This window comes from Hyperolius riggenbachi, chromosome 6 (genome assembly GCF_040937935.1).
Source record: "Hyperolius riggenbachi isolate aHypRig1 chromosome 6, aHypRig1.pri, whole genome shotgun sequence".
Taxonomy (NCBI): Eukaryota; Metazoa; Chordata; class Amphibia; order Anura; family Hyperoliidae; genus Hyperolius; species Hyperolius riggenbachi.
Window position 1 is genome coordinate 98,396,344 of NC_090651.1, and position 25,871 is coordinate 98,422,214.

The following is a 25,871-nucleotide window of genomic DNA, read 5'->3' on the forward strand; positions in this document are numbered from 1 at the left end:
GCGGGTACTGGCGGAAGCAATGTCTGCAGCCTCCCCGCTCCGCTTGTTTCTTGCGACGAACGACTGTCAGGGACACGCGTGTCCCCCGGCTAGTGATGGGTCGTTCGCGAACGGCTGCGAACGTCAAGAGCCAGTGCTCAGTTTAAAAAGAGCCGATGCCTTTGAGTCACTCACCAGTGCGCTCTGCTCTGTAATAAAGGGCGCTGAGGCATGCCAGGAGATGTAGTCCTCCTCCTGTAGCTTGTCGGGGTCAGGGGCGTCGCTAGCCATATTTTGGAGGGCAAATCTGTCCTGGGGTGCCACGGATCTCTTTCCCAGGGGGTGCCCGCTGTCCCTTCCTGGCCGCCGCTGCCCCCCTGGCTGTCCCTGCAGCCAGAGCGTCGGACCTCGATCAGCGGGCGACCAGATAGAGCGGGTGCTAGGACCTAGCGGACACCGCTGATATGCGGAAGTGACATCACTTCCGCATATACAGCGTGGTGCGCCCGGCGCCCGCTCTATCTGGTCGGGTTGCCCGCTGATCGAGGTCTGATGCTGCAGCTGGCTATCAGGTGAGGGGGCGCCTGTCACTCGCTACCTAACGGGGGGGCACCTGTCCCTCACTACCTAACTGGGGTCCCTGTCGCTCACTAACCGGGGTCCCTGTCACTCACTACCTAACTGGGGTCCCTGTCACTCACTATCTAACGGGGGTCCCTGTCACTCACTACCTAACTGGGGTCCCTGTCACTCACTATCTAACGAGGGTCCCTGTCACTCACTACCTAACTGGGGTCCCTGTCACTCACTATCTAACGGGGGTCCCTGTCATTCACTACCTAACTGGAGGCGCCTGTCACTCACTACCTAATGGGGGTCCCTGTCACTTACTACCTAACTGGAGGCGCCTGTCACTCACTACCTAATGGGGGTCCATGTCACTCACTATCTAACGGGGGTCCCTGTCACTCACTATCTAACGGGGTTCCCTGTCACTCACTACCTAACTGGGGTCCCTGTCACTCACTATCTAACGGGGGTCCCGGTCACTCACTACCTAATGCGGATTTCTGTCACTCACTATCTAACGGGGGTCCCTGTCACTTACTACCTAACTGGGGTCCCTGTCACTCACTAACGGGGGTCCCGGTTGCTCACTACCTAACTGGAGGGGCCTGTCACTCACTACCTAACGGGGGTCTCTGCCACTCACTACTTAACTGGGGTCCCTGTCACTCACTATTTAATGGGGGTCCCTGTCACTCACTACCTACGGGGGGGGGGGGGGGCGCCTGTCACTATCTAACGGGGGTCCCTGTCACTCACTACCTAACTGGGGTCCCTGTCACTCACTATCTAACGGGGGTCCCTGTCACTCACTACCTAACTGGAGGCACCTGTCACTCACTACCTAACGGGGGTCCCTCTCACTCTCTACCTAACTGGGGTCTCTGTCACTCATTACCTAACCTGGTGGTCCCTGTCACTCACTACCTAACCTGGTGGTCCCTGTCACTCACTACCTAACTGGGGGTCGCTGTCACCCACTACCTAACCTGGTGGTCCCTGTCACTCACTACCTAACCTGGGGGTCCCTGTCACTAACTACCTAACTGGGGGTCCGTCACTCACTACCTAACTGGTGGTCTCTGTCACTCACTACTTAACCTGGTGGTCCCTGTCACTCACTACCTAACGGGGGGTCCCTGTCACTCACTATCTAACCTGGTGGTCCCAGTCACTCACTACCTAACTGGGGTCCCTGTCACTCACTACCTAACCTGGTGGTCCCTGTCACTCACTACCTAACTCGTGGTCCCTGTCACTCACTATCTAACCTGGTGGTCCCTGTCACTATCTAACCTGGGGGTCCCTGTCACTCACTACCTAACCTGGGGGGCGCCTGTCACTACCTAAACTGGGGGGCTTCTGTCGCTACCTAAACTAGGGGACACCTGTCTTTACCTAAACTATCCAGGCCAGCCAGCCCAGTATCACCACCAGCCAACTAGCCCAGAATCACTGTCAAAAAGGCCATAGCATCACCACCAGTCAGGCCAGCATTTACTTCAACAGCCCAGCATTACCGCCAGCCAGGTCACAGAATCACCGCCAGCCAACCCAGCCACAGCATCGGCCACAGCATCACTGCCAGGCCTTTCAGCCCACACATCATCCCTAATCCAGCCAAAAACTGTATTGCGAGGCCAGGGGCCTCAAGATTGCTGAATTTGTCTTGTTGGGGGCCTCATGATTTGTTGGGGGCCTCATGATTGCTGAATTTGTCTTGTTGGGGGCCTCATGATTGCTGAATTTGTCTTGTTGGGGGCCTCACGATTGCTGAATGTGTCATGTTGGGGGCCTCACGATTGCTGAATTTGTCATATCGGGGGCCTCACGATTGCTGAATTTGTCATGTCGGGGGCCTCACGATTGCTGAATTTGTCTTGTTGGGGGCCTCATGATTGCTGAATTTGTCTTGATAGGGGCCTCATGATTGCTGAATTTGTGTTGTTGGGGGTCACGTTTGTACAGTATTTAGTTTAAATTGCTGTTGCCACTTTGCGATAGATAAGTGACTTTTGGGTTGCAGTTTGAGCACTCGGCCTCCAAAAGGTTCGCCACCACTGTCCTAATCTAATGTCCTACCATTGCTAGGTTCATGTAAATTTGTCTCCCCCCGTTACCACACCCACATTTTGGTCCATGGCCCACCCATTTTTCGGTGTGGCGCGCTGAGCGCACCGCACAACGTGACCCTCATATTTTTCGGTGCGCTAGCTGCAGTGTGCTGAATTCTGTTTCCTACAGTATGTACAGTATAAGCTGTTCTCTAGTGCCTGCACTGTGTGCTGATCTACCTCCGGTGTGTACAGTATAAGGTGTTACTCTGTGCCTTTACTGATTGTAAAACAGCTGTATTGTATGCTGATCCCTGCTACTTTCAGTATGTACAGTATTAGCTGTAAAGCCTGGTACACACATACAATTTTGATTAGCCAATTTTAGCTCTGTTGATCAAATTCATTGTCTGTTGGCCCACTTACTGCACGGGGGTGGTAAAATTGGTCAGTGATTGACCAATCATAATTGTATGTGCGTATACATCTTTGATTTATGCCTATACTGATTGTAAATTATCTAAATAAAGGACAGGGGGCTCCATCCAATATTTCGATGGGCAGGCCCGTCATCTGTAGCTTACACCGCTGCTAAGTTCATGTACAATTGGCCATACCCATGGCCACGCCCACTCACCTCATGGCCATGCTGAGTGCCCACAGGTGCCCCCGATCTCCAAGGACCCTAGAAACGCCCCTGGTAGGGGTGTATGGGGCGGAGCAGAGCAGCAGCAGCAAGAGTGATTGCCCCACTCAGAGAAGCAGCCTGGAGTTGTCATGGAGACAGGGCAGGGCTTTTCTTCCGTATCTGAGTGGCTTCTAATGATATTAAATGAGGAGCCGTTTGAGAGCCATACGAGCCGGCTCTTTAATGGGAGCCGAGCCAAAAGAGCAGATTCTCTTAACCACTTGCCGACCGCCCACTGCACATTGGCGGCGGCAAAGTGGCTGCCCCAGGACCACGTAACGCAGATTGGCGTCGGGTCCTGGGACACTGTGTTGCCGGGGATCGCGCGCTGGGATGTGCGCGCATCCGCCAGCAATAGGCTCTGCCCACCCGCGACGACAACCCGCCGGCCGTTTGGAAGCGCCGGCGGGTTGTTAACCCCATAATCGCCGCCATACAAGCGTATAATACGCTTTGTAATGTATACAAAGTGTATTGTACAGGCTGCCTCCTGCCCTGGTGGTCCCAGTGTCCGAGGGACCACCAGGGCAGGCTGCAGCCACCCTAGTCTGCACCCAAACACACTGATCTTCCCCCCCCCCCCCTGCCCCCTGATCGCCCACAGCACCCCTCAGACCCCCCCTGCCCACCCCCCAGACCACTGTTTGCACCCAGTCACCCCCCTAATCACCCATCAATCACTCCCTGTCACTATCTGTCAACGCTATTTTTTTTAGTCCCTAAACTGCCCCCTGGGGACTCCGGATCACCCCCACCCCTCAGATTCTCCCCCCCCCCCCCTGTGTACTGTATGCATCTATCCGTCCTGATCACCTGTCAATCACCTGCCAATCACCCATCAATCACCCCCTGTCACTGCCACCCATCAATCAGCCCCTAACCTGCCCCTTGCGGGCAATCTGATCACCCACCCACACCATCAGATCGCCTGCAGACCCGACGTCAGATCACCTCCCAAGTGCACTGTTTACATCTGTTCTCTCCTCTAAACACCCACTAATTACCCATCAATCACCCCCTATCACCACCTGTCACTGTTACCCATCAGATTAGACCCTAATCTGCCCCTTGCGGGCACTCAATCACCCGCCCACGCGCCCAGATTGCCCTCAGACCCCCCCTTATCAATTCGCCAGTGCATTATTTACATCTGTTCTTCCCTGTAATAACCCACTGATCACCTGTCAATCACCTATCAAACACCTATCAATCACCCCCTGTCACTACCACCCATCAATCACCCCCTGTCACTGCCACCCATCAATCAGCCCCTAACCTGCCCCTTGCGGGCAATCTGATCACCCAACCACACCATCAGATCGCCTGCAGACCCGACGTCAGATCACTTCCCAAGTGCATTGTTTACATCTGTTCTCTCCTCTAAACACCCACTAATTACCCATCAATCACCCCCTATCACCACCTGTCACTGTTACCCATGAGATTAGACCCTAATCTGCCCCTTGCAGGCACTCAATCACCCGCCCACGCGCCCAGATTGCCCTCAGACCCCCCCTTATCAATTCGCCAGTGCATTATTTACATCTGTTCTTCCCTGTAATAACCCACTGATCACCTGTCAATCACCTATCAATCACCCCCTGTCACTGCCACCCATCAATCACCCCCTGTCACTGCCACCCATCAATCAGCCCCTAACCTGCCCCTTGCGGGCAATCTGATCACCCAACCACACCATCAGATCGCCTGCAGACCCGACGTCAGATCACTTCCCAAGTGCACTGTTTACATCTGTTCTCTCCTCTAAACACCCACTAATTACCCATCAATCACCCCCTGTCACCACCTGTCACTGCTACCCATCAGATTAGACCCCTATCTGCCCCTAGGGCACCCAATCACCCGCCCACACCCTCAGAACGCCCTCAGACCCCAGCCCTGATCACCTCGCCAGTGCATTGCTTGCATCTATTCCCCCCACTAATCACACCTTGAGATACCCATCAATCACCTCCTGTCACCCCCTAGCACACCTACCCATCAGATCAGGCCCTAATTTGCCCCGTGTGGGCTCCTGATCACTCGGCCAAACCCTCAGATCCCCCTCAGACCCCCTTCCGATCACCTCCCCAGTGCATTGATTGCATCTATTTTCCCCTCTAACCACCCCCTGAGACACCCATCAATCACCTCCTGTCATCCCCCTAGCACTCCTATCCATCAGATCAGGCCCAATACAACCTGTCATGTAAGAGGCCACCCTGCTTATGACCGGTTCCACAAAATTTGCCCCCTCATAGACCACCTGTCATCAAAATTTGCAGATCACGGTTTAGGGCCCCTAAAATGCCAGGGCAGTATAGGAACCCCACAAATGACCCCATTTTAGAAATAATACACCCCAAGGTATTCCGTTAGGAGTATGGTGAGTTCATAGAAGATTTTATTTTTTGTCACAAGTTAGCGGAAAATTACACTTTGTGAAAAAAAAACAATTAAAATCAATTTCCGCTTACTTGTGACAAGAAATAAAATCTTCTATGAACTCACCATACTCCTAACGGAATACCTTGGGGTGTCTTCTTTCTAAAATACAGTGTCAGACATGCGCAGGTAGTTTCGATAGTCCTCAGGCGCTGAGACTCTTAACTCCCGCAAAAGATTATCGTGGGAAATATTGTCCCGATCCAGTAGCCAATCCTTGGCCCACAGACGGTGTTTGGCAGGTGTTTGACTTTGTGACTCGTTCTTTCTTCTTCTGCTCTGGCTGGTAGAGCACATAAAAACAAGCTGCTGCTTGCTCTGTAGAAATCATTTTCAAATCAAATCGCAAGGCAATGAAGAAAGCAATGTGCACTCAGCTGGTCGCCTACTACTACAATGCATATCTAGCAAACTGTCTCACCTTTTATAGTGAAATGATTGCATCACGGCGTTCGAACGTCACAACATCTGAACGTCTTGCCGTGCACCACCGCCAGCAACGCGCCTTCCATTGTTCTACGTTCTATCGTTTAATTCAGTCTCTGCGTGTGTACGCTCATGTATGGCCGATTGCCATACTTTTCTGTCGTTGAGCGACTTTACTTTCCCGTCTGTCGTCCGTTTTGTCGTTCGTGTGGATGTGACGTTCAAACGATTTAACTTTCCTCGAAAAGTCAGTCAGACAGCTAGTCCAAACGACAGTCTGTGGAAAAATCTGACGTGTGTATGGGCCTTAACAGAGGAGGATTTTTATCCAGCTCTCTTCTATCACTGATAAGATAGCAAAGACCTGCTGGCTTATGTAAATAACTCACACACTGAAGTGTGCATAGAGGGGGAAGTGCATAACAGACCAGCACGGAAGAGTTGGTAGCCTTCCAGACACAGGGCGACAAGTCTGACAGGAGAAAGATACATTGATTTATTACAGAGACAGTGATAGTAGAAAGTGCTGCAGGAAGCCAGAGCACATTAGAACAGGTTTAGGAACTTGTGGGATGGCATTTTAATTTTTGGTACAGAGTCTCTTTAAGGGGTTTTATGACTGTAGTCCTTAAGTGGTTAAAAGAGCCGGTGTAATGTCTGATTGCGCTGCCCGGAAGCTTCCTTCCACACTGAGTAGCACGCATGCTCAGCGGCATCCCCCCAGCCAGGGGCGTAGCAATAGGGGGTGCAGCGGTAGCGACCGCATCGGGGCCCTTGGGCCAGAGGGGCCCCAAAGGGCCCTCCCTAAACTACAGTATTAGCTCTCTATTGGTCCTGTGCTGGTAATAATCACTTCTATAGATGCTATGGATAGCAGTAATCATTAACAAGCTGTTCCCCATCTCCTTCATGCACCCCTGACACTGTAGTTGCCATTGGCAGGTTTTGGTGCGCCATATCAATTGTTATGTATAGAGTGCTTGGGGGGCCCCATTGTAAAACTTGCACCAGGGCCCACAGCTCCTTAGCTACGCCACTGCCCCCAGCCCCTCCGATCGCCTCCGGCGATCGGAGATGAGGAGATCTCAATCAAAGAACGGGATCTCCTGGAGGGCTTCCCCCGTCGTGACGTCAAAGGGGACTCCGATCCACCCCACAGCGCTGCCTGGCACTGATTGGCCAGGCAGCACACGGGGTCGGGGGGGGGCAGCTGCGGCACGACGGATCGGCGGGTAGCGGCGGCGATCGGATTGCACACGCAGCTAGCAAAGTGCTAGCTGGGTGTAGCAAAAAAAAAAGTTATGCAAATCGGCCCAGCGGGGCCTCAGCGGTGCCTTCCGGCGGCATAGCCCGAGCTTAGCTAGGGCTTACCGCCAGGAAGGTTAACCAATTAAGGATGGCAAGCTCTGTCCCCTTAAGGACCGGAGCCTTTTTTTTTTTTCCATTTTGCCATTCGTGGTCACAGTGATTGGTTCATAGTCATCACCTGGTAAGGAGCCAATGAAACTGGCTCCTTACACATATGATGTGGGGCATCACAGCCGAGTTTGCAGCGGCAATGATCAGGGATTGGCTCGGGACTGCAGAAAGTCGCTGCATAGATTATCACTACCGAGCCGGTTAAATGCGTAGATGTGAACTAACCCATAGAGAAACATGGACATATCCTTCACCAGATCAGCAGCAGCATTTGGTTGGTCAATTTCCAAGCATGAACTTTGAATCATTAGCATCTATTGGGCCAGAATGGTGGCATAGGGTCCCTAGTTCAAATACGGGCCTGGACACTATCTACACAGAGTTTTGGAGTTTGTATGTCTTTCCTGTACTTGCATGGGTTTCCTCTAACATACCAAAAATCTACAGGTAAGTTAACTGCCCCCCCCCCCCCCCCCACCAAAAAAAAAGTCACATGAGACCTATTACCTATTGTAGGGATTAGATTGTGAGTTTTTCTGTGGGTCAGTTAGTGACTATATACTCAGCACTATACAAATACAAAATTATCTATCAACCATCCCTATTCACCATATAGAACATAAAGCAAAGCCATGAGATTGGTGAATATGAAAAAAAAAAACAGTGGCATCTAGTGGCCAAAACATTAAAGGACACGTCCAGGAAGACAGTCCCTTGTAGCCGTCCTGTGCCCTCACCGTCGGTGGCCCGAGGTCCTCTCCAGTACAAGAGGCCTACCTGCGCTCCAGCGTGCGGCTTGTCAAAACAGCTATTTCCTACAATGCAACAAGGTCCACAGACAATAAACTGCTAGGACCCTTGGTCCTCATAGTTTCTTATGGGAGTGGTTTCACCACAATATCAGCCATGCAGAGCCCGCTGATGATCCGTTTGTGAAAAGGAATAGATTTCTCATGTAAGGCCCCATTCACACTGCGCGCGTTTCCAGACGCGTTTTGGAAACGCGTGCGGGAGACGGACACGCACGACATCAGACAGTGCATAGAGTGCACTGTCTGATGTTCACACTGCATGCGTTCCAGACCTGTGCGGTCCGGGAACGCATGCTGCATACATATTTTGCAAAAACGCGTGGCTGTCCCATTCACTTTTCAGTGATGGGATCAGCCACGCAACGCACACAAACGCGGATGGTGTGCGTTCGCATGCGTTGCGTTCCGCACGCATGGCCATCCGCGTTTTGTAATGTGAACGGGGCCTAAAAGGGGGTATCAGCTACTTATTGGGATAAAGGTTAATTCTTGGTCACGGTTTCTCTTTAACCCTTCCCTCTCCACCTAACCAAAGGTGGGTAACTAATCTTAAACTCCACCCCCACGGCTAACTGTAGGTGGGCGCCTAACCCTGACACCCTTCCCCTTAACCCTACAGATCCCCCTCTTTCACCCGCTATTTTATCAGGAAAGTCCCGCGTCGAAATCTACAGTAATAGCTTTAGTTTTTAATTGGCACCGATGGTAGCGCCCATATGGTACGGCGTTTATCATGCCCAAATATACACAGGGCCGGTTCTAGACAGGCACATATGAGGGGGCAGACAGAAATGTGCAGGGGGCATACAAAAACCCAGCGCCGCGCGTAGCGCGGCGCGCCAAAAAATGGGCGTGGTCATGCAGCAGACTGTGGGCGTGGTCATGGGTGGGGCCAAATAAACATGTCATGACCTTACAGTGGTGTTAAAGGACTTCCGAGGCCAAAAACAAGAAAATGACACTATACCTTTTTAATATCTGAATCCACGGAGGACGTCCAGCGCGTCCTCCGCACCGTTCCGCCGTCATTGCAGCCCTTTTCGGTGCGGAGGACGCGCTGGACGTCCTCCATGGATTCTGATAATAAAAAGGTATAGTGTCATTTTCTTCTTTTTGGCCTCGGAAGTCCTTTAAAGGTCTGCCAGGGAAGTTTGAGCTCTGCTCTTTTTAGCACAAATACAGCTCTGCGCACTGCAGATTATCGAAAAAAATGTTCTCAGGTGTAACACAGAAATATTTTTCGTCAAATGCTAATATGCTGATATTGCGTGTTTTTTTCTACCACAAATACAGTTCTGCGCACTGCAGATTATCAAAAAAATGTTCTCAGGTGTAACACAGAAATAATTTTCTTCAAATGCTAACAAATTAATCACGAATAACCACGGTGGATACTCGTGATTCAAGTTAGCTCTAATTGCCACAGCTGAGCGGCTAGATGCAGTGGGGTTAATTACCCAGAACGCCGCTCTCCGCCCAGCATTTCAACGAGGTGCAAGTGTCCGAATGGACGCGTTGCAAGCCTCGATATCGAGCACTTCCTCCTTCAAGCCGGAAGGAGGAAGTGCTCCATCATTTTTTTAGAACCTCCCAGTTTTATTTTCTGTTTAAAAAAGCTAAAAAAGTAGGTTTAATGCTATTGTCTCATATGGTAATGATTCAGCTTTTCCCATAGTCTCGCAGTTAGCAATCATGTGACCCCCAACAAGACAAATTCAGCAATCATGAGGCCCCCAACAAACCATGAGGCCCCCAACAAGACAAATTCAGCAATCATGAGGCCCCCAACAAACCATGAGGCCTCCAACAAATCATGAGGCCCCCAACAAGACAAATTCAGCAGTCATGAGGCACATAAATAGACAGCATTTCACATAAATAGGCAGAATGACCCCTTATTATGGTAGACACCTCTCACCTGGATTCTGACAGGGACCCCCAGGTTAGGTAGTGAGTGACATGGAGCCCTTTTAGGTAGTGAGTGAGTGACAGGGAGCCCCTTTAGGTAGTGAGTGAGTGACAGGGAGTCCCTTTAGGGAGTGAGTGAGTGACAGGGAGCCCCTTTAGGGAGTGAGTGAGTGACAGGGAGCCCCTTTAGCTAGTGAGTGACAGGGAGGCCCTTTAGCTAGTGAGTGACAGGGAGGCCCTTTAGCTAGTGAGTGACAGGGAGGCCCTTTAGGGAGTGAGTGAGTGACAGGGAGCCCCTTTAGCTAGTGAGTGAGTGACAGGGAGGCCCCCCCCCCCCCCCCCCCCAGCCGCCGCCGCTGCTTCCCCTACCTTGCCAGCAGCGTCAGACCTCAAGATCAGCGGCGACCCGACCCCGGCCAGGGGGGGTTGAGCGGCGGCCGGGCGACACCCGCCAGGGCCGCGGCGGGGATGTCCCCCCCTGATGGCGGGCCTGGAGAGAATCGACTCCTCCTCTATGCGGGGTGGCTCTTACGGTCGCCACTGCCTGCGTCACAGCAGAGAGCCAGAGACTCGTCTCGGAGAGCCGTCCGAGGGAGAAGCGGTCATGTGACTGATCACATGACCGCTCTGCGCTCCACACCACGGACCAGGAAGCAGCCAGCGGCATAGCGAGAGCGGCTCTGATTTGAGGGGGCAGTGAGTCTGTTTGAGGGGGCTCTGCCCCCTCTCGCCCCCCCCTAAAGCCGGCCCTGAATATACATGATCCTCAGGACCATCCAGAGGCTTTCTTCCTTCTATTAAAGGCAGGGCCGGAGCTTCCATAGGAAAAAATGGGCAATTGCCCCAGGGACCCAGAGCCTGTAGGGGCCCCTAAGGTGTCCTTCCCCCATCTTAACTGTTGCTCCCCAGGGACTCTGCAGAGTCTGTTAAGTTGGGAGTTGATTGGGGGAGGGTCAGTAGCCAGCTCAGGGGCCCAGTAGGGAAATTTGGCTGCAACAAAAGGCCTCTAATGACGCTTTTTGGTTGGGGGGTGTCTGTTGGAGGGCCCCCAGGCTAATTTTGCCCTAGGGCCCAATTGTTACTTGAACCGGCCCTGATTAACCACTTCAGCCTTCAGTCGTTTTCACTTTATGCATCCGAGCAATTTTCACCTCCCATTCATTAGCCTGTAACTTTATCACTACTTATCACAATGAACTGATCTATATCTTGTTTTTTCCGCCACCAATTAGGCTTTCTTCGGGGGGTACATTTTGCTAAGAGCCACTTTACTGTAAATGCATTTTAAGAGGAAGAATAAGAAAAAAATGGAAAAAATTCATTATTTCTCAGTTTTCATCCATTATAGCTTTAAAATAATACATGCCTCCATAATTAAAACTCATGTATTGTATTTGCCCATATGTCCCGGTTATTACACCGTTAAAATTATGTCCCTATTACAATGTATGGCGACAATATTTTATTTGGAAATAAAGGTGCATTTTTTCCGTTTTGCATCTATCACTATTTACAAGTTTAAAATAAAAAAAAATTAGAAATATTTCATCTTTACATTGATATTTAAAAAGTTTAGACCCTTAGGTAAATATTTACATTTTTTTTTGTATTAAACATTTTATTTGGGTATTTTTGGGAGGGTGGGATGTAAGCCATAGTTTTATAATGTAAATGTGTCTTGAGTTTTATTTTTTTCACTTTTAGTTGTAGTTTTACTTTTTGGCCACAAGATGGCGGCCATGAGTTTGTTTACATGACGTCACTCATACGCTTAGAGCGACGTATGGGGGACATTACAGCCAGAAAAAGCGCAGCTTCCGAGAGAAGCTGTCGCTTTTTCAGCGGGGAAGAGGAATCAGTGATCGGGCACCATAGTCCGATTCACTGATTGCCAGGCTAACAAACCGCGGCCGGGAGCACGCGTGCACGAGCGCGATCGGCCGCGGGAGCGCGCGGACGCACACATGGCCTCCTGGGCGTAGCTAGTACGTCCAGGAGGCCAAAGTAGTTAAAGGGAAACTAAAGCAAAGTGACAAAAAATGGTTTCACTTACCTGGGGCTTTTACATGCCCCCTGCAGCCGCCCTGTGCATGCGCCATCCTGGAACGATGTTCCTGTCCCTCGCCGTGGCTAGGTTCTCTGCGCCTGTGCGGCCCTGGCCACGAGCGTCCTCGCTTTCACTGCCCTTGCCATCCTGCGCATGCGAAGTATGAGATTTCTCTTTCTACACATGCGCGGGACGGCAGCGGGAACGATGGGCGTGGCCACATAATGCAGTGGGCGTGTCTATAACATACAGTGGGTGTGGCCAATTCAAAGTTCCCAGTAAAGGAAGTTAAGCATAGGTAGGTGTCCCAGTATAGGTAGTTAGGCATAGGTAGGTGCCCCAGTATAGGTTGGTAGGTACCCCAGTAGTTAGCTAGGCATAGGTAGGTGTCCCAGCATAGGTAGGTAGGTGCCCCAGTAGTTAGCTAGGCATAGGTAGGTGTCCCAGTATAGGCAGATAGGCATAGGTAGGTGTCCCAGTATAGGTAGTTAGGCATAGGTAGATGCCCCAGTATATGTAGCTAGGCATAGGTTGGTTCCCCAGTATAGTTAGGTGTCCCAGTATAGGTAGTTAGGCATAGGTAGGTGTCCCAGTATAGTAAGTTAGGCATAGGTAGGTGTCCCAGTATAGGTAGTTAGGCATTGGTAGGTGCCCCAGGATAGGAAGTTAGGCGTAAGTAGGTGTCCCAGTATAGGTAGGTAGGTGCCCCAGTAGTTAGCTAGGCATAGGTAGGTTCCCCAGTAAAGGTAGTCAGGCATAGGTAGGTGTCCCAGTATAGGTAGTTAGGCATAGGTAGGTGTCCCAGTGTAGAAAGTTAGGCATAGGTAGGTGTTCCAGTATAGGAAGTTAGGCATAGGTAGGTGTCCCAGTAAAGGAAGTTAAGCATAGGTAGGTGTCCCAGTATAGGTAGTTAGGCATAGGTAGGTGGCCCAGTATAGGTTGGTAGGTACCCCAGTAGTTAGCTAGGCATAGGTAGGTGTCCCAGCATAGGTAGGTAGGTGCCCCAGTATTTAGCTAGGCATAGGTAGGTGTCCCAGTATAGGCAGATAGGCATAGGTAGGTGTCCCAGTATAGGTAGTTAGGCATAGGTAGATGCCCCAGTATATGTAGCTAGGCATAGGTTGGTTCCCCAGTATAGTTAGGTGTCCCAGTATAGGTAGTTAGGCATAGGTAGGTGTCCCAGTATAGAAAGTTAGGCATAGGTAGGTGTCCCAGTATAGGTAGTTAGGCATTGGTAGGTGCCCCAGGATAGGAAGTTAGGCATAAGTAGGTGTCCCAGTATAGGTAGGCAGGTGCCCCAGTAGTTAGCTAGGCATAGGTAGGTTCCCCAGTAAAGGTAGTCAGGCATAGGTAGGTGTCCCAGTATAGGTAGTTAGGCATAGGTAGGTGTCCCAGTGTAGAAAGTTAGGCATAGGTAGGTGTTCCAGTATAGGAAGTTAGGCATAGGTAGGTGTCCCAGTAAAGGAAGTTAAGCATAGGTAGGTGTCCCAGTATAGGTAGGTAGATGCCCCAGTAGTTAGCTAGGCATAGGTAGGTTCCACAGCATAGGTAGTTTGACATAGGTAGGTGTCCCAGTATAGGTACTTAGGCATAGGTTGGTGTTTCAGTATAGGTAGTCAGGCATAAGTAGGTGTGCCAGTAAAGAAGTTAGGCATAGGTAGGTGTCCAAGTATAGGTAGTTAGGTATAGGTAGGTGTCCCAGTATTGAAAGTTAGGCATAGGTAGGTGTCCCTGTATAGGTAGGTAGGCATAGGTAGGTGTGCCAGTATAGGAAGTTAGGCATAAGTAGGTGTGCCAGTAAAGAAGTTAGGCATAGGTAGGTGTTCCAGTATGGGTAGTTAGGTATAGGTAGGTGTCCCAGTATTGAAAGTTAGGCATAGGTAGGTGTCCCTGTATAGGAAGTTAGGCATAGGTAGGTGTCCCGGCATAGGTAGGTGTCCCAGTATAGGTAGTTAGGCATAGGTAGGTGTTCCAGTATAGGAAGTTAGGCATAGGTAGCTGTCCCAGTATAGGTAGGTAGATGCCCCAGTAGTTAGCTAGGCATAGGTAGGTTCCACAGCACAGGTAGTTAGACATAGGTAGGTGTCCCAGTATAGGTACTTAGGCATAGGTAGGTGTTTCAGTATAGGTAGTCAGGCATAGGTAGGTGTCCCAGTATAGGAAGTCAGGTATAGGTAGGTGTCCCAGTATAGGAAGTCAGGTATAGGTAGGTGTCCCAGTATAGGAAGTTAGGCATAGGTAGGTGTCCCAGTATAGGTAGGTAGGTGCCCCAGTAGTTAGCTAGGCAAAGGTAGGTTCTCCAGTATAGGCAGGCCATGCATAGGTGGGTGCAGGTAGCCAGGCAGGGAGCGCGGCTGCAGCGGCATTACAGTGGTGGCTAGGCGGGCTGAGCAGAGGTGAATAAAGAGACTCACGCAGGAACAGGAAGCACAAGGCGCACGGACCCCGCAGCGCGAGTCTCTCATTCACGCTCTGCTCAGGGCCTAGCCACCACTGTATCGCTGCTGCAGCCCTGCTCCCTCCCTGCCTGGCCCTGCCTATGGTTGCACCCAATTTACAGCATCAGACAATGTGGAGGCATTGCACTGAACTCTAATTACCCCCATTGCTGCCTGGCTGTGAGTTTCAGCCAGCTGTCTCACTGACTGGCAGGATGGCTTCATTTCCCAGGATGACTGGGAGATGACTCCAGGGAAGCCCCGCCCCAAAGCAGCGAGAGGTCCCGCCCTCAAACAAACGCGAAGCCCCGCCCATCTGCAACATGGCAGGTGTCTGGCAGATGACTTCCGTGAAGCCCCGCCCCTAACCAGTTTGAAGCCCCGCCCCAACCATGTAAAGCCTCGCCCCAAACCCACGCAAAACACCGCCCCCAAACCCGTGCGAAGCCTCGCTCACCGGCAACATGGCAGGTGACTGGCAGATGACTCTTGGTAAGCCCCGCCCCCAACCCGCGCAAAGCACCGCCCACCGGCAACATGGCAGGTGATTCTTGGGAAGCCCCGCCCCAAACCCGTGCGGAGCCCCGTTCTCAAACCCGTGCGAAGCTCCGCCCACCGGCAACATCATAATATAGCAGTACCTGTCCTCCGCGGACAGTCCAGTCCCGGAGAGCAGAAGAGGCAGACGTGTTTATGCCGTCCCGCACTTCGCAGGAATTGTGACTCTAGAGAGACGTAGGTAGGGACAAAGCTAGAGAGCAGATTCTGAGCTTTCCATACATGTATAACTTGTGGGAGTTTAAAAGAGCTGAAAGCGGAAAATTTGTTCCGTTTTCAGCACAGCTCCAATTCTCTATGGGGATTTACGGTGGGTCCCCTAAAGTAGACTAGCTCCCCGCCTACTCACCTGAGGGCCTGTATAGGAGTGACGGGGAATCATCAGGCGCTCCTATGCCTGCCAACTGCCAAGGAGACGGCATTTATTATGTCTCGAGCTCCCCCTTGTGGCCGATAGTGAAATAACCTCGCTGAGAATAATGATCGTGTATGGATGGAGATGCTGTATAGGAACTGGATGCTGCAGATGTCAGTCTACCCACTTAGCAGAGTGTACCACCATACATAGACTAGGGGGCATATAATTGTAAAATATTCATAAATATACCTTATAAAGAGGTGACTGCTGGGTACATCACTGTGAGTAGAGATGAGGGCTTCATCTGAGTATCAAAATGTAAATAGTAACCACAATCAGGAAGCGTAATTTTGCTTTTTTGCGTAATTCTGTTCCAACTACAGCGGTTAAAGGGGCACTACGGCGAAAAAAGTATGTTTTTTCCAGAGTAAAATGAGCCATAAATTACTTTTCTCCTATGTTGCTGTCACTTACAGTAGGTAGTAGAAATCTGACAGAAGTGACAGGTTTTGGACTAGTCCATCTTTTCATAGGGGATTCTCAGCAAGGCTTTTATTCTTTATAAGGATATTCCCTAAAAAGGATTTATACAAAGATGCTAGCCAGCTTCCCTGCTCCTCACACAGTTTTTTTGGCAGTTGGACAGAGCAACTGCCATTCACTAAGTGCTTTTGAAAATAAATATATTGTGAAAGAATCAAAGAAAGGATGGGAGCTGGGCACCCGGCAAAAAATGGGGGTGAGCAACACCTGCTCTGGTGTATCATATACAAGTCCTCACTTTTCTGGCCGCATTGACATATTATGCACAGTGACGTGCTCACAGTTCAAAGGAGCGGAAGAAAGTTCCCAATGTGGCAGAAAACATGAAGATGAAGAGACCGGGCACTGTCCTGTTGTTGCAAATTGTTTACTGCTTACAGCCAGATGACATGCGGTATTGAATACAATCAAAACATCAAACCTGTCAGGTGTCTTGCATCATAATTTCATAGATACATCCAGAAAATAAATATATACGTGAGAATCCCCTATAAAGAGATGGACTAGTCCAAAACCTGTCACTTCTGTCAGATTTCTACTGCCTACTGTAAGTGACAGCAACATAGGAGAAAAGTAATTTATGGCTCGTTTTACTCTGGAAAAAATGTACTTCTTATTTTTATATGTTTGTACATATTTTAAATTTTACAGGTTTTCGCTGTAGTGCCCCTTTAATGGCAAAGCTGCCATACATGCAATCGTCACCAGTATAGGTAGTTAGGCATAAGTAGGTTTCCCAGTATAGGTAGTTAGGCATAGGTAGGTGTCCCAGTATAGGAAGTCAGACATAGGTAGGTGTCCCAGTATAGGCAAAAACAGGCCTTAGGGATTACCACGATTATCTCCATCTGGCAGCAGGCCAAGCAGTAAGTGACGTTCAATGCCGGGCTGAGGCAGAGGCGAGAGAGGCTCCAGCCTCAGGGCGCATCGTAGGAGGGGGAGCACAACTCACTCAGCTATTATTCCCCTATTGTGTGTATATATTCCCCTATTGTGTGTATATACTGGTGTATTCCATTTGTATGGATTATTATGCCCCCTCTATGTTCTTTTCTTACTGTGTGCAGCACCACAGAATACATTGGCGCTTTTTAAATCAATAACAATAATAGGCAAGATGACGTTACAGCTAGATGTCTTTCAGCAGACATTTGTGCTTTCTAGAAATCGCAGACGATTTCAAAAGTGCTTCGCTGCTGAAACTGAATCCACAGGGGCTACTGCAATTTGCAGGAATGCTTGTAGCATTTTCAGAATAATTTTATGAGGGAAAGCAACAGGGCTGTGGAGTTGGAGTCGGATGGTTTTGTTTCAAATCCACAGCCCTGGTAAGTATTAGACCAGGCGTGCCCAATAGGTCGATCGCGATCTACCGGTAGATCGCGACCGCCTAATCGGTACCGCGTCCCATTGAATTTAGCAGCCAGCAGCTGTATATCGCAGTTTCTGCTGCTGGCCGCTGGAGGAGAGAGCCTGGCCAATCAGGGGAGGGGAGGAGAGAGCCTGGCCAATCAGGGGAGGGGAGGAGAGAGCCTGGCCAATCAGGGGAGGAGAGGCGCACAGCCAATCAGGGGAGGAGAGGCGCACAGCCAATCAGGGGAGGAGAGGCGCGCAGCCAATCAGGAGAGGAGAGGCGCGCAGCCATTCAGGAGAGGAGAGGCGCGCAGCCATCCAGGAGAGGAGAGGCGCGCAGCCAATCGGGTGGAGAGGCGGAAAACGTCCGAGTTCCGACTCCACTCACGCTGCCCACCGGAGCCAGGCCTGAAGACCTGGACGCCACCGGCCCTATATCCAGGTAACCTATACTGAAGGGACCTATACCCGGCTAACCTATACTGAAGGGACCTATACCCAGCTAACCTATACTGAAGGGACCTGTACCCGGCTAACCTATACTGAAGTAACCTATACCCGGCTAACCTATACTGAAGGGACCTATACCCTGCTAACCTATACTGAAGGGACCTATACCCTGCTAACCTATACTGAAGGGACCTATACCCGGCTAAACTATACTGAAGGGACCTATACCCAGCTAAACTATACTGAAGGGACCTATACCCTGCTAGCCTATACTGAAGGGACCTATACCTAACTACATTTCCGGGGGGGGGGGAGGTGCATTTGAAACACCGGTAGATCTCCCGGCCTCAGCGAATTTTAAAGTAGCTCGCGAGCCGAAAAAGTGTGGGCACCCCTGTATTAGACTAATGAGTCTGAGCCATTTTGCGTACCTGGAGTCGGAGTTGGAGTCAGTGTTTTCATAAAATGAGCAGTTGGAGTCAAATGATTTTTGTACCAACTCCACAGCCCTGGAAAGCAGGACCCCAAATCACTTACCCTCAAATTGCAGTGCAAGTGGTCCCAGGCCTAAATATGTATTTGTGCACGCATCCTTGGATATAGAATGTGCTGTATATCTCTGTGGAACAATTATTACCTTTTTTAATACAGATATTGGAAGCATTCTAGACTACTGTTTACTTAAAATGCTATGTTACTGTAGTACAGTAACATCTTGCCAGTTAGTTGAAATATTTCATCATTGGTGTGTCTGGAAGTACATATATATATTGTCAATGCATTTACAGTATGTAACAGACATATCAATGGTAAAAGTTTTTCTCCTCAACGGTTGACAACCATATTTAACTACTTAAGGACCTTAGTAGTTAAAATCTACGCCCTGTTTTGATGGCTGCCAGGGCATAGATTTCAACTCACCACTGCTGCGAGCATCTGCCGTTTTCATCGCTCCCGCCTCTGCACATTGCAGCATTCACCCTCAGTGTCGAAGCTAAGGAGCTGTGGGCCCGATGCAAGTTTTACATTGGGGCCCCCCAAGCACTCTATACATAACAATTGATACGGCACGCCAAAACCTGCCAATGACAACTACAGTGTCAGAGGTGCAAGAAGGGAATAGGTAGCAGTTTGTTAATGATTACCACTATTCAAAGTATCTATAGAAGTGATTAGTATGAGCAGAGGACCAATAATTATACAGTTGAGGGAGAGCCCCTCGGGGCCCCTCTGGCCCGAGGGTCCAGATGCGGTCGCAACCTCTGCACCCCCTATTGCTACACCCCTGTTCACCCTCCTGTTCTTCTTGTGTCCGGGGGAGGCTGTAACTATCAGCAAAGTAATACGCTGCACAGTGGCAGACATGGCAGCGCTTTTAAATAAAACTTATACCTGAATGATTTATCTGCATTGATGTGCAGAGCTTCAATCACTGGACTACATTACACAACTAGCACTCACTACAGGCAAAGGGGGGTGTTAGCTTCAGTGATAATGTGTGCACAAATTATTACTTAATAGACTTCCCTACGGCGGTGACGTACCCTCTCGGGGAAGATCTTACACTAATCTAACAATAAAAACATAATAATCCTCGTGCTGCTTATCAAATAAATGGTATACACATTTCATAGAACTAACAGACAAAAAGTGACAGCGCTCAAGGATGCACCTGAAATGTAAGCCTACAGAGGCAATGCAGAGCCCCTCTGGAACTAAATACATTTATAATGATACAGAATGCGCCCACCGTTAAATCACAACCACAAAAGTCCTTTAAAAGTCCTCTATTATCCAAACCCAGAGTATTCGCTGTCAAAAAATCCACCAGATTGTCTTTTGAAGATAATGTATACTGTGACAGCGCTCCTCTTTCTTTATAGTGTAACCTGCAAGATTAAAACCTCAACATAGTGCATTACTGTTATATTGCATTTTACACACAAACACCCAGTGCAAAACGTGTGTCACTCGTGTTTTACTCCTTGTGCAATCAATCCTGATACCCTTTTGAAATACAGGCTCACCAGATATTAACCACCTCAGTTTCCAGGTGGGTCTTGCACATGTTTCAATGTTAACACTCAGGCACTTGTATACTTCCAATGGCTTTAATCCGCTTAAAAAATCACAATAAAACACACATAGTGTAAAACCTTAAAAACAATTGCCAGTGCCCTGCGCTATATAGCACTCACATCAGTAAATGATTTAAAAGCATGTCAGGCTCAGAGAGCCGTTGCGGTGTCACCTCCACTGTGGTTCCGGCGTCCCGTCTCCACTACGGCGCATCCGCTTGTTGCAATGCTCCCGGCCGGCTATCGTAACTCCGTCTGTTACCAATGACGTCAGGCGCTCCAATGCTCCGCCTAGACGTCATTGGTAACAGACGGAGTTACGATAGCCGGTGTCACCTCCACTGCGGTGTCACCACAGTGGAGGTGACACCGCAACGGCTCTCTGAGCCTGACATGCTTTTAAATCATTTACTGATGTGAGTGCTATATAGCGCAGGGCACTGGCAATTGTTTTTAAGGTTTTACACTATGTGTGTTTTATTGTGATTTTTTAAGCGGATTAAAGCCATTGGAAGTATACAAGTGCCTGAGTGTTAACATTGAAACATGTGCAAGACCCACCTGGAAACTGAGGTGGTTAATATCTGGTGAGCCTGTATTTCAAAAGGGTATCAGGATTGATTGCACAAGGAGTAAAACACGAGTGGCACACGTTTTGCACTGGGTGTTTGTGTGTAAAATGCAATATAACAGTAATGCACTATGTTGAGGAACTAAATACATGCCTTGAATACAAAACAGATGCAAATTATGTGCTAATTCTAATCTAAAATTTTGAAAGTGGATGTGAAGCAGTGAATGCAGCTAGCCACAAGAATACTTACATACAATTTGCACAGTGGGAGACATGGTAGCGCTTTCAATCAAAACTTATACCTGAATGATTTATCTGCATTGATGTGCAGAGCTCCATTAACTGGACTATATTACACAATTAGCACTCACTACAGGCAAAGGGGGGTGTTAGCTTCAGTGATAATGTGTGCACAAATTATTACCTAATAATACGCTGCCCATTAGTGGAAGCAGCTCATCTCATTCCCCATCCTAAAATGCAGTGGCGTAGCCAAGGAGCTGTGGGCCCCGGTGCACGTTTGACATTGGGGCCCCACAAGCACTCTATACATAACAAATGATACGGCGCACCAAAACCTACAGTGTCAGAGGTGCTAGAAGGGGATGGGAAACAGTTTATTAATGATTACCACTATTCATAGTATCTATAGAAGTGATTATTATGAGCACAGGACCAATAGAAAGCTAATACTGTAGTTGAGGAAGGGCCACAATGCGGTCGCAACCTCTGCAACCCCTATTGCTACGCCCCTGCTAAAATGTATGCATTTCCAAGACCTGTGTGTTATTTTGATGTAACCTCATATTAATAAATTCTCTTTCTCAAACAGTTACAGTGACAAACTCAGAGAAAATATGGCTACTCTGGAGACCGACATAATGATATGCAGCCAGTCCCTGGAGGAGGAGCCGCCATTCTGGTTTGAGGCCCCCGGATGTGACCAACATGGAAGCCAGCACACCGGTGAGGCCAGCCCACATGAATATGGACAGACGTAAGTATATTATTTTTCAGTCTTTCACACACCCTGAGCACAAAAAAGGTCTTCCTAAACTAAAGTCCCATTCAGTTACAGTTAATCCTATGACCCCTCTAATAGACCGACAATTACATTATCACTTTACTTTACAAAACTGAGAATACCATACATTAGTAATCCATTACATAGAAGTATTCACCAAGTTATATTAGTTATTGCAGTTTATTATTTGTTTTTTTCTTATGCATTTAACTGCTCTGCGACCCCTAACGCCAATTGGCGGCTGATGAGTGGCTCCCCCAGGACTGCCTAATGCCGATTGGCATAAAGTCCTGGGGGCGAAGATTAGCAGGGAACATGCGCGCGCGCAATCGCGATCGTTCCCTGCCGAGACGCGGAGCTCCGTGATCAGCCTGCCAGCTGTTAGAGGGAAAAAAACGCTATTTACATTGTACAGTGCTGCAATCTAGGGCAGCGCTGTACAGGAGACAGCACTGTCACTCAGCTGTCCTCAGGAGTAGCAGGGAAACAGATCCCTCTCATAGGCTGCAGGGCCAGTTCTAGACTTTTTGCTTCCTGAGGCAAACTTGTGAGGATGCGCCCCCACCCCCCGATTTGGAATGATTACACAGCACCCGGCAATTTACTCTGCTTCATTTAATGTTCTCACATGACATGCTGCAGCTCAACACAATAGCACTCTGGCTGGCTGTGAGTCTGTGACAAACTGCTCACCCTCAGCCACTCCATTCCTACTCAGGAAGGTAGACACAGTACAGAAATTCTGCCCCTGAAATCTCTGCGCCTGATGCAAATGTTTCACCTTGCTTCATGAGATAACCGGCCCTGATAGGCTGATGCCTATGAGAGGCAATCATAGTGATTGGATGTTGGAGGGAGGGAGGGAAGGTGGGGATGGGGTGGGGGAAATAGCTGATCTTAATAAAATAAAAAAATACAACAACTATAAAATTAATAAAAAAAACAAATGCAGCAGCAGTCAGATCCCATCAACAGGAAGCTCTGTTGGTGGACAGAAAAAGAGGGCAGATTAATTTGGCTGCTAAGTTTTATGGCCGTGCAATAAACTGTTAAAGCTGCAGCGTGCTGAATTGTAAAAAATGGCTTGGTCACCAGGGGGTGTAAGCCTGTGGTCCTCAAGTGGTTAATGTGAGTATGTAAGATCATTTAAATTAGCTTAAATCACTGGTTCTCACACAGAGCCTCCAGTGAAAACTGCACCCCACAACTTGCTGACCCCCTCACTGTACCCCCAAAAAAGGGGCAAACGTGGTGGTTCATCAATGGCCCCTCCCAGGTCTTGAATAGGAGGAGCAGTGAGAGGTAGCTCTCCCACACCTCCATCTCTTCCTGTTTTCTGCATTACATGAGTGGAATTACAAGGAAGGCCAGATTTATAATTTTCCCACCCATAAGCCAATTTTTTTGTTTCCTATCCATATTCAATAGCACCCCTCCCACTCCACTTGTATCTCCCTCCTCTGTACGTAACATCAATGGACAGGAGTCCCTTTCTTTTATAAACAGCTCCCTTGGGAAGCAGCTCCCCTCCTCCCTTTTCCATTTGCAGATTTTTCGTCCATATTTACCAAACCCCTTTCCCTGTCCACCTGCCCCCTTGGCCGCAGCTGTCCAAGGCCCATTCCCTTGTGGCCTTTTCAGAAATCTGGCCCTGCAAAAACTAGGCGCAGGGACAGTTTCATAACCACTGCTGTTCCTAAGCAAATTAGGGTATTTACATAGTGTTATTGGTAACTTTGGTAACACATTTTCCCTAATTTCAACAAACATTCGAACAAAAGGTAAAATGTCTTCACCAGGCCGGTCTTAGAATGATAGAATAGACTAGTGATCTATCCATCTTTTAATGGTAATAGATATGACTGACCTACACTGTCTCTCCATAAATGTCACATTGTACTCATAAACACTGGACAAATGACAGTGAAATAATGTATTAGTTTTTATCTTGGATGTGGGCCTAACCTTCCTGTTTGCTCTCTGATCCCTCACAGTTATGACGTGCCAGCCGGACTTGACAGCAAGTACCTGGAAGAGGCCCCTGTCCCCGACAGCCAGGACGAGGAGGATGACGATGACGACGACGTCTTCCTTCCTCAGGATGATGTGAAGGAGCCTTGTGATGAAGAGGTAAGTAAATGGATGGTCCAGTAATGCATGAATATTGGGAAGAACATTTCACCACATCTTATGTCTGGGATTTCTCAGGGAATATATTTTCACTCAGTTAGTAGAGTGTTTTTGTCTCCAACTCTGATTGGCCCTCCCTTCTTTAATCCTCCTATCCACCACTTCTCCATCCTCCAGCTAACACCTCATAAAAACACACCTTACATGATTCATCAAACATGGGTAATGTTAGCGTGCACACACAGCACACGTCAATATTACAGTTATGTCTGCGGGTAAGTACCACAAGATATACTAGAAGCGGGCCCCGTGGTACTCTAGTAGCACGACCATTGCTATGGTAATGCGCATGTTACCGTAGTAGCGGGCAAACTACCCGAGTACTGTGGGTTGTGCTACTAGCGTATATTGCGGTACTTACACACGGGAGTAATGGTAATATTGCCATGCTCTGTGTTTGCTCGGTAATATTACCCATGTTTGATGAATCAACCCCCAAGAGTAATATTGCTAATTAGTTTCCCATCACCTTTCTTACACATGTACCACACCATGTCACCACCATAAGCTGTGTCCTCCACCCTCACTCACCTCGGGGTCCTCAGTGCTTAGAGGTGTTGATATTGCTTTGGGGCCAGCAGTGAAGTTTCTGTGTCACTTTTGTTGTCTCCTCATTTCTTCCTGTGGTGCTATAAATCCAAGCAGTGTATGATAGTGAAGTTCTGTTTATTTAAAAATATAAAAATAAAGTATTACACTTACACCAGCAATGGTGCTGCTTGGCTATGTGCAAAGAGACAGTGGGCCCGATCTAATTGACTTTTTCTCCTAAGTTTTCTCCTTGGAGATCATTTTCCATCTTCTATTTAAAATAACTGTTTTTCCACGTTCCATCTGGCAATAGCGTCCTGGGTTAATAGCTCGGGGCGGGCAGGCGCAGTTGCCGTCGACGGTAATGTAAGTCAACGGTAACGAAAGTAGCTGGCGGCAGGAGAACCGAGGATCTTGGAGGGCCGGCGCGGGATAGGAAGGCTGCACGGGCTGGCAGAAGCCCCAGGTAAGTGAAACACCTGGGCCCAGTGACTTTGCTTTTAGCCAGCGCACCACCTCTATTACTGCACAGCCTTTCTTCTTTATTGCGCTAACTGCTAACAACTTACAACTAACGCATAAATATTATAATGGCTGTGTGGTTAGGGGTGGAGGATAAGAGCCAGGCATTGGGGATAGGGGTTAGGTATCAGGCTAGGGCAAGGAGCTCAGCTAGGATATACAGCTTCATACACACTTTCAATATTTTTTGACTGAAGGCAGCAGCTTGGGAATGGCTGGTGTACAGACACATTGTCCTCCTCATAGCAAAACAACATGTACTGCTGAATGGGGGGGGGTGGACATACAAGTGGAAGCATGCGGTGTGGAATTCCTGCTGATAACAAAAATATATCAGGGGACAGTGATCTGACCGAATGTATTGTTGCCCAAAAGGATCACTCTGGAAATTCTAAAATGCGTATGTAGCTTAAAGTGAGCCTATAATAAGGGAGGTATGAAGGACGCCACAGTTATTTCCCTTTAAACAATTCATATTGCCTGGTTAACCCGCCTGATCTGATCCTCTAATGCATCAAGACACTGACACAGAACAAGGATGTAGATCAGGTGCTCTGACTAAAGTTTGCTAACAACACCACTATAAAGTTTATATATTTTCTCTGCTTGAGTTTCCTCCAAGCATTCTGGTGTCCTCCCATATCCCAGAACATAGCGGTGAAATAACTGTCCCTCTCCCAGCTCTCCCAGACCCAAAAGAAAAAAACAATAGCTGTGGACAAAGATAGGGACATTAGACTATAGTAGGGATTAGTTTGTGAGCTCCTCTGTGGACAGCCAGTGACATGACGATGTACTCTGTGAAGTGCTGCATAAGGTGTCAGCACTACATGAATTCACAAGAATAATAAATTATAGAATGATGTGAACACACAGATCCAGGTTTATGTCAGTTGTATAACAACAG

At 48.8% G+C, this 25,871-nt stretch overlaps 1 protein-coding gene across 3 annotated transcripts in view; it reads left to right on the top strand.

Annotated features, from left to right (window-relative positions):
• Nucleotides 1-25,871, top strand: part of LOC137522494 (uncharacterized) — a 29,163-nt gene that overhangs the window by 619 nt on the left and 2,673 nt on the right. For 2 of the 3 annotated variants that reach the window (XM_068242563.1, XM_068242564.1), the window contains exons 2-3: nucleotides 21,530-21,694; nucleotides 23,716-23,851. In XM_068242563.1, coding sequence (XP_068098664.1) covers nucleotides 21,530-21,694; nucleotides 23,716-23,851 — 301 coding nt within the window. Of the gene's footprint in view, nucleotides 1-16,359; nucleotides 16,790-21,529; nucleotides 21,695-23,715; nucleotides 23,852-25,871 lie in introns of those variants that run through there. The other variant, XM_068242565.1, reaches the window with a different exon arrangement.